Here is a 9826-nt window from a genome sequence, read left to right as displayed (position 1 = left end):
TTAGTAGTAGTTTAGCTAGCTATCGCTACATGGCTTCATAGCGAGCGCTGACGCACAGAGAAGAGAGACTGGGATGGCCAGTTAGACCTCGACTGCAAAGGGTTAATGGCTGATCAGCTGCACAGTGATCTTTTTAAATTACAAATCTGTGGCTGATAATCATGTAATTGCACACATGAGGATCAAACAGATTTGCATTTATAAAGAGTGAACACGTCACCTCAAATCTGACCTTTCACACACATTAAACCACCTCTTATTGGATGGTAGAGGTTTACTCATTAATGGAAATAAATCTGATTGATGGTAAATAAATCCTTAGTCTAAGAAAGATACCAAATCTCTTTTACTTCTTTAAATTTATGAGAAAGTTTGCTTGGTCTGAATTCCTTAATCAGAACTGATTTATGGTTAATTGTGTGATGAGACAAATTGCATATAGTTTAGCATAGCACACCAGATGCTACACTATAAAATCAATAATGCATGCGAATGTCATAACATAACCCTAGAGCCGCAGTTGAGGAGGGAAAATTTGGCATCCAGAACAGATTTGTTTTTGGACAATAAGATATTTCAGTGGGAGATTGGGGAAGCTTGAACTTGGACTGAGGCCACTGTGGAGTCATGCATTGGCTTATTAACGTAGAGAAGTCTCATATCAGCTGCACTGAATCAACTGTAGGAACTCTTTTGTACATGGTTAAGAAACTTTGTGGCTTTGTTTCGGTCTGTGCCGATTTACAAATGAAGACGCTGGACATTTGTGTCTGGAAAGTACACAATCCTGCCCTTGTAAGACAACCAATATATCTTTTTTTTGTTTGTTTTTGTTTCCCCTTTTGTTTATTCATGTCATACAAGCTGTAGACGAGGTCATCGAAACAGTTACTGAACAGGAGTGGGAAGTTATTTTAAGCAACTCCTGTTCCCAGCCACTACATTTATCAACCATATACATGCTGATATTCTGTGGTATATGCATATTTCATAAATCATGCATGGAAGAAATTCTGCAATCATTTTTGTGCCCAAATCTAAGCAGTGAAGAGTGCAACTTCACCACTTTAATATGTTAATCTGAAACCACACGACGTCTAACTGTACTGAGAAGGTTCATATTGTTTATTTTAGTGAATCATATTGCAGGTCATGCACACCAAACGCATCTCACCTGTGAACGAAACCACAGTACCTCCAGGTAATACAAATCTCATAACCATCAAAAAAACGATGCTCTTCCTCTTTAATCAGCCACACTCATCATTGCCTTAATTAGCGGAAACAGCAATAAATCTCCAGATAAAATGAAACGCAGCAAAATTAATTTTGTGATTTATATTTTGGTTTCAACATCTAAGAGTGCGGCGGGCAAACCGACGTGACTTTCTTTCAAGCCAGATGAAACATTTCAATTTTATACCTACGTCGTATTTCAGCAGCTGATCAGTCATGTTTGTAGTTGCGACTGACAGCTTGTAAACCTCATGCACTCTGTCGCTGTAACATCCACTGTTCTCCTACATTGTGTATGTGACCGTCCTTATATCTCTGACATATTGATTGTCTTTGTCTATTCCCAACCAACAGTCAGTCCTCTGTATTCTCAAAGTGTATTCAGTCTGCCTGCCCGAGAAGTTTGCCAAGTGCATTTTATATGCACCATCCTTCTAAATTAATGACATCACTAAAAGGCTTGCTACAATATAAAGTTTGCATCTTGTCCAATATCCTAAGTGCCTTTGTGCTCTCCTTTCCCTGCAACACGGCTCCCCAAAAGGCTCTGGCTTCATTTATAATATCCTAAAATGGATGGAAAATTATCAGGCAGTTCTGATCCAAGTCCAAATTAAGAAATTAAGGCAGATGAAGAGGGAGCAGCTGCCTGTCAGCAATATGTATAAAGCTAATGTCTTTGGCGTACATTACTCCAGTAATTCAAGGTCTTAAAACAAAATACATCAGTCTCATCAGAGAATGCAAACGCTTACCCAGTTTATTCTTCTGATTTCTAATATTGTCCAGTTCTTTGGTGAGTTGAAAAGTAAAGCTCCCTCGGATGTAGGTGTGCGAAGATGATCCTGAGGGAGAGCAAACAAATCAAACTTATACCATCATACAGCGGGTCGGGCTTCAGAAAATGCTGTGCAGAGAGGTTTTTATTATTGTGATAAATATCAAGATTATCAACTGAAACTGATTATCTTTAGCTTGACTGAATAGTTAAAATATTTATATTTTATCTAAAATTCATATTATACCTGTTTAGGCACATCAGTTAATTAGAAGAATTTGAAGAAAATTATCTTAAAAAGTCAAGGTAAAAGAGGACTGCTCTTCCAACTCCAATTTTTAATTTACCAAAAGACAGTAGAAAAAAAAATAATACTCTGCCTCTCATCTTAAAATTGAATGAATAGGACTCTGAATAAGCAACAACTCTTGCCAGATCACATTGTGTCATTACTTCTTTAGCAAAACCAACACACAGAAGCACAATATAAGAAAAACAACATGTATCCTTACAGTTTCCTTAAGAATTAAAAGATTAAGAAGCATCTAGGGGTTTCTAAGCAAATGCAGCTGAATAAGTGATTTTCAGCAAGCGTGAACACCTCTAAAAAACACAACTGACAACTTCTCAACAGTCTCCTGATAAATTAAACATGTCAGCAGGGGAAGCAATTCTGAAAGTACACAGCAACAGTGCAATAATCTTAAGCACACAAGGAAATTTACAACAGAAGGGTTAAACCTTCTGGAAATGTCACAGAAGACAGTTAATTTATGGATAAAAGTTATTTTATCACATGGTAACCATTAGATTTCACAAACTACTTCTACAGTTTGATTTGGCTTTTGTAATTTTTTTTTTTTTAACGCAACTTTCAGACTTCTTTAAGAATACATATTATATGTCTCGCCACCAAAATATGTCATTTAACTTTTCTTTGTAAGAACATTTCACCCAGGCATGTAATCCTGCTTAGCACATGACAGTGTTTTTGAAATTTCAATGTGATTTCACACTAAAACTACTCAGGAGCCATCTCGCACATGCCACAACTAGTTGAGTGGGCTCAGTAAGCCGGCAAGGGATTCTCCAGGAAAACCACAAGGCCGGCTCATTTAGGGCTAATTTATCTGTTTCACTCTGTTTTCCTTCCAGCTTGACATACTTGCATTGAAGGCCGGTGAAGCCAAAGTGGAAAAGTATCCACTTGCATCCCTCAGGGTGACTGGCAGATCGAGACCAATTAGCTCAGTGTTACACCGTTACTACCATGCAATAAAAATACCATCTTTCATCTTTGTTACAGGAGTAAGGGACTGATCACTTTGATCAAACCTCTTCCTTTCCACTGTCATTATGACACGCCCTGTCTGGATGAGTTTAAGTAGGTTACAAAGGTGAGATAGGAAGAGAGCAAGGTGGAAGTCTATGTCTAAGCCTTTAGAGATAACACTAACTGTCCTGGGATCTGAAAAGGGGGGAAAGTTTGAACCCTCAGAGCAAAATCAAAGAGAAAAACGTAGCACCACAGGAAATGTCGACAGTTTCGTTAGGTTATTTTCCCCTTCAATCACAAACTAAAGTGATCATCTGGGAACTCGAATGTACTCAGTCAACTTCACAGCTTTATCAGTTTTTCATACAAACAGGATTTTAGATGTAAAAAGTAGATACAAATGACATCTTCACAGCTGAAAAACTAGTAGATTGCATTTAAAAACAAAGGATTTTTTCAGTTGTTGAAGCAAAAAAGGGAAATGATGAGGAACTGAGCTGCAGTATCTTCAATGACATCATTCCATACTGAAGTTACATATATCCTTCCTCTCCCTCTGCTGGCACCGTCAAGTAACAGACTGAGTTACAGCGAGGCAGAGATGCTGAGTGAGTGCTCTGGCAGCCAGGAGGGCTCAGAGTTAATTCAACATATCCTCTCCAACCTTCTCCAGCGCTCAAAAAATTACGTCATCCCCAAATATGCTAAACACCATGCTGAGAAAAGAGAGGCAGCGGCAAGGTCATTGTGCCGCATAGCATCTGGACAAGCACCATGTTGCTTTGTTTTCAGAACACCAGGATGTAAAAACATCACTTTGCAATAAATTTGTTATGTATCCCCAAAATCTACATAACACATGCATTAAAAAAAGATGTTTTTCTTGTTCCTACGACTTAAATATAAACTACTGGAGACATCCTGTGGTATAGTTGCACATTTATATGCATCTTGGTTTTTACACCACACCTATGCTTACAAATTCAATTCTGGCCAGATGTTCATAAATCCAGGGCTTGTCATAAAGCTGAAAACTAAATCATCAGTTTTTACAAGCATTTGCTGTTTGTTGAGACGCTGAAGGGGACTGAGGTCTGCACAGATCCAAAAAAAACGTGGCCAAACCGAAGATAAACCTGAGTGGATACAGTGCTGAATGTTTAAATCTGCCTTACAATATATTTATGCGTTTGAGTCGCAGAGTGCTTGACTTTAGCAGAGTTTCTGTGACTTCTGCAAGTCATAAAAAGCCTTAAGTTTAATCATCAAAATTTAAGGCTTTAAAAAGTGTTAGATGTGCCCAGATTTAATGCTTGGTCTTAAATTATATTTACCTGAGTCTTACATTTTTTACGATTTGTTTATTCATTGCTCTTTCTATAATTCTATCATATTTTCATGCACTTTTTATGCACTGGTAGCATTTATTTGCCTGTGATCTGTACTGGTGTCATATTGTAACAAATATATATGTCCTGTGATGTTCACAGTTTACTGTAGGCATTCCAGTCAGATGTACAAAGTATGTGAGTCACATACAAAAAAGAAAAACAATTCAAGTCATAGTCAACTTGCTGAAGTCATCAAATGAGTTAGTTATTTAAAAAAACCCTGTTTAGGAACAAAATGTGGCTTGAGCAAAAGTTAACACATGCCTGAAACGTCCTATCAGGACTTTAGGTCCTGACATAAAAACATCACTTTAAAGTAATTTAAACTTAAGAATTAAAAAGTTGACCAACTTTTTATTATTTAAAATTATACTCTTTAATTATAATCAATTACCTTTATTGCTTTTGACCATCAATTCTGTTCATCTAGCACCAAGTTACGACAATATCCTGTCAGAACACTTGTATATATTTGCATAATTAATGTGGAGTTTTACAAAAGCCAAATTGGTACAATGTAATTATACAGTCAGATTTGGATCCATAGTGGAGCGCTAAATTATTTTGGTGAAAAATTAAATGAAAAATCTGCAGAATGTGCCTATGTTTTATGCGATTAATCAATGAATCATCAGAATAATCAACTGATTAATCAATATTTGTTAGGCGAGGCCCTACAAAACTACTGTTGGTTTGCAACAATGTCAACACCCTAACTTTCCAATTTTAACAACTTTTAATCCGTTTCATGTCACAGAGCTGCAATATTTGGAACAATTTCTTAGTTTCTACTTCCAACAATTCATCTACCGATTTACTGGCATTTTCTTAACTCCTTGTATAAAAAAAATAAGCTATTCTGACTGGTGTTTCTGTAATTACACGTTAAAGCCACAAAGTAAGTGTTTAACACTGTAAATGGGCTGCAACAAACAGTTTATCGCTACATAGTATGTTCATGTTATGTGAACTCTTGTTTTTCCACTTCAAAGAAAGTAGACACATGACTACTGATCCTCAAGATGTACTGATCCACACAATTTAAACCGCAGAGATGTCCCTTTAAAATGGGCAATTACACATCGAGGGACCACAACAAAGAGCCCCACACGTAAACAAACATGAATGCATCGACTGATGAGGCTCAACAGTTTGCGTCTAGAAAACACAAACCGGCGAAGGGGATAATCTATCAGAGAGCGGACACAGGTGAAGCAAGAACACACTGACGTCTCTGGAGTGTGTCCTGTGAACTGTTCCTGAACCGATTTCTTTTCACTTCTCTCAGATCAAAAGAAACGCCACCCGAGCCTTCGGTTTCACCAACATAGAAACATGAAAAACAAGTATTTGCATGTGCATAAAAAACACTCGTCTGATAAGGGTTATCCTCCACTGAGGAAAATCCTCCCTCGCTCCTAACTCCCACCTCTTTAACAAGCAGAATGAGCTGCAGTTTGGCCTCAGTCCACTGTCAGACATGTGTTGACCACAGTTCCCCCCCCCCGGCCCTCTCGCAGGGACTTGAAAAGATCAAACAGTTAAGGAGATGATAAAGAACAGATTACAATTATTCTATCAGACAGTTCAAAGCTGGGCAGTGTGGAATGAGCCCCGAAGAGAACCGTACGCATTGGTGGCAGTCTATGGAGGAGGCAGGCGGTGCGTTCAAAAACACACACGCTATCAGGGAGAGATCTTTCTCTTACCTTCCTGGTTTGAAAGGACGCTTGTCCTCTTCATTTACTCACATCTGTACACTTGGTTGCGTGCTTGAGTTCATGCTAAAGTAGGTTTTGGAACTTAACTTCCTGCTTTTAGAGATAATTCCATGTCAAACAAGGATTTTATGGAACACAGAGGGGCTGGACACAGGAGGGAAATGCAGGCTAACAAAAATAACATTTTTATCATCTTTGAACTCTAAACTTTCCCTTTGTGAACAATTCCTAAGAAAAGCCAAAGGACTTTGGTCGCTCTTTCAGACATCAGTAAAAAAAAAAAAAGCAGGTCTTTAATGTCCGCAGCAGCAAGCCGCAAATTCCTCAAAAGCTTTAATTTCCTCCCTATTAACCAGGATACCATTCTAGTCCCGACATTAAATGAGGCAATCACTTCACCAGTGGTGACAGAAGCTCTGCAGAAAAACTTCCCAACCATAAAATATCGTCCACGGTTAAGGTGGCTACTTTGACCTTTGGCAGAAAGTTAGAAGAGTGGAGCCGCGTGTGGAAAAACCTATGTCAAGTGTGTGTGAATTTCTTTTGCCCCGCTGAATTCTCGATGCTAATTGATTCCAGCGAGGCCAGCCTTTATCACACCCAATAGTGCAGTCAACCTCTACCCCTGCCTATAACGTGCCAACACGTCTCCCACAGACATACCGTTTAATCTCCTCTGAAGGGCTTCCTCCTGCAAATGGATGCAGTAAATCTGCTCATCCAGGTCCTCCAGGATCTAAAGGGGAGGGGAGCAGAGAAGGGAAAGATGAAATGGGTTATAATTAGGTCCAAAGTGGGACTGGAGCAATGGCAGATGGGAGGATGAGTAGGTGATTTATTTGTAGTCCTGTCATGCTTTTATTGGCTGAATGTTGGAGCTTTAGGAACAGAAGAGCACAATGTAATAGATCTGACACGGATTCTGTTAAAAAAAAAAAAATACAATAAAGCATTTCTAACTTAACCGTATAAATATTTAATTTGAACTGTTACCTACCGTCGGTTTCACTAATAACTGGCCCACGACAGTAAACATCCTGGACATCCCCACAGGAGTGCACACTTAATAGAAAACAGAAAACAACTATGATTGTCACTTCTGTTTAAGTGAAAAGGGGAAAAAGAAATGAGGGAAGTTTATGTGTTGTGTATAGAATTGAATCAAACAACTTACTTAGCAAAAGCAGTCCTCCCATCAGTGATATACAGGAATAGAGGTATGGCAGGTAGAATTCCCAAAGATCTAGAAGAAATGATTTCAGATTTTTTTTTAGTTCATTTTTTTTATTTGCAGTATGTAATGCATGTTTTTTTTTAGTACAGAGTTAAATTTCAACATTCTGCATTTGAATTTCTTTTTAGGGCAGGAATCTGGACCAATTTAGATCAGCTCTATTGTAACTTCTAAACTTATTTGTCTGATTCATTAAAAACAGAACAATTTAAACGTGGTCAGACTGTTTAAAATAAAGAGGTTAAATGGAATTTTAATACATTTGGAAAATGAGGTAATAAAAATGATTACATTTATATTTGGATAAGTCACAGAAAAAAGGTGTTAATTTAAAATGTATGTATATATTATTTTAAATTTTTCTAGATAATAGAATCAACCAACAAAACATCAGAAAACTCACTTCTTTTTTTTTAACTCTGTTTTCTTTTTTCAAAACATTTACAGGCCAAATGATAAAATTAAATAGTTTGTAAAGGTTTTCAAAATGAGCATGGTTTCCTTTTAATCTCATCCTGTGAACCATTATGTGCAAAATTATTTTTCTACTTTAACTTTTATGGAGTGATCGATACTGGGTCATAAAGTAGATATTTAAGAGCTCTCGCTTTTTAATAAGGATATTTCTCAGTCACAGTGGAACTGTGCCCCTGTCTGACCCTCTTACAGGTTACATTTTATAGCTACATTAGGGACAAGGTGAAGAGCCTTACAAAAAGTGAATGGTTCACCCTTGCAGGATATTTTCTAAACTTCAAAGCACACTCAAAACACCAGCTGGCCATGAACATATTTTGATGCCGGTTTGAGGTTATCCAGTCATGGTCATTATTTAGTCCAGAAGAATATGAATTCTAAAAGTCACTTTTTTGGTCCAAATGTAGCCTGAACAAAGATGATGAAGGTCAAGTTTAACCCTTACATAATATTGCGCCAACATTATTTGGACACTAACAGATATGTTTATATGTTTCTATGTCTTATTTCAAGAAACTCTCTTAAAATTTGTTAAATTTGAAAATGCATGACATTAACAGTTGAATTGAAGAAAAAGATATTAAGCCACTTACCATAGAGCGATTCCATACTGGCTGCATCATTGTCAATCAGGGCTGATGCTACCCACACAATGCCAAGAATGAGCAGAGCCAGCAGGAAGAGCATCACAAACGTCTCCAGAATGCGAGCCTTTATGCCCTGACAGAGGACAAATTATGGGTTAATGTTCGACACAAATATCACACTATGAATTATGATCACAAAAGACATAATATTTCATCATTCTATTTTTTGTTTTCTGTAATTCATGCAGTTGAAATAATACAACTGAAGCAGCAGAAGTCAATCAGAATGGTTTTAAATTAACAATTAACTGTCAAAGTTATATTCCCTATTTTTAATACAAAATGGTCAAATATTCAGGCTTCAAAATGAATTCGGTTCCTGGGACATGGACACTTGTGTGACAATTTGAGTTTTCAAGGATACCATTCAGACATGTCTTTCATTGGGTAATTCAATGACTTATGTGCATGAAACACATTTACAGACACTGTTAATTCAATCAATTCATAAGTTTGTGAGTTATAAAATAGATTTACAATTCTTTTGTTTTTCTTCTAAAAACCAAGACTGACATTGACAAAAAGCTGACCAGAAACCAGCTAGAACACTTGGACAGCTAACCCAACACCAAAAGGAAATGTGGTGCAAAATGACCAGAAACACTGAACATGGCAAGTGCGGTTCAGGAATACAGTGAATTGACCTGATTACAATAAAATTTGTGCAAAAATTTATTTTGCACAAATGGAGACAAAAAATATTTCCAAACGTTCACTCAGTTCAACATGTTCTAATGTCTCCATATCGCCCATTAAGCAAATTCATAAGTATTGCTACAATTTCACAGTACTGTGGTAACTACTTTTTTTTTATCTGACAGGTTAATTTGTTTCTACATTAGGATTTAAATTAATAATAAAACTTTTGCAAGAAGAGAATGGCTACATTTTCTTGTATGGGATGTTCCTAATCATGGAAAATGATGTACAAAAAACGTTTTGCATCATTCTCTTGTCGAAATTCTAATGAAAAACAGCTCAAATCTTGATTTGTTATTATTTCAATATTTAAAAACATTTCTCAGTTCTTTATAAATTTTTTCCAGTTATTAGGATCCAATGTGGA

General features: G+C 37.0%; 1 protein-coding gene across 1 annotated transcript in view; it reads right to left on the bottom strand.

Annotated features, from left to right (window-relative positions):
• The window catches only part of lmbr1 (limb development membrane protein 1), a 38040-nt gene that overhangs the window by 12583 nt on the left and 15631 nt on the right, over window positions 1-9826 (bottom strand). Inside the window, exons 6-10 of the mRNA XM_008396743.2 lie at window positions 8707-8833; window positions 7577-7645; window positions 7400-7464; window positions 7066-7138; window positions 1992-2081 (exon numbers count right to left, since the gene is read on the bottom strand). Of these exons, the coding sequence (XP_008394965.1) occupies window positions 1992-2081; window positions 7066-7138; window positions 7400-7464; window positions 7577-7645; window positions 8707-8833 (424 nt within the window). The remainder of the gene's footprint in view (window positions 1-1991; window positions 2082-7065; window positions 7139-7399; window positions 7465-7576; window positions 7646-8706; window positions 8834-9826) is intronic.

This window comes from Poecilia reticulata, linkage group LG20, assembly GCF_000633615.1.
Source record: "Poecilia reticulata strain Guanapo linkage group LG20, Guppy_female_1.0+MT, whole genome shotgun sequence".
Classification (NCBI taxonomy): Eukaryota; Metazoa; Chordata; class Actinopteri; order Cyprinodontiformes; family Poeciliidae; genus Poecilia; species Poecilia reticulata.
The sequence above is the reverse complement of the archived record's forward strand: the minus strand, read 5'-3'. Positions and strand labels throughout refer to the sequence as shown.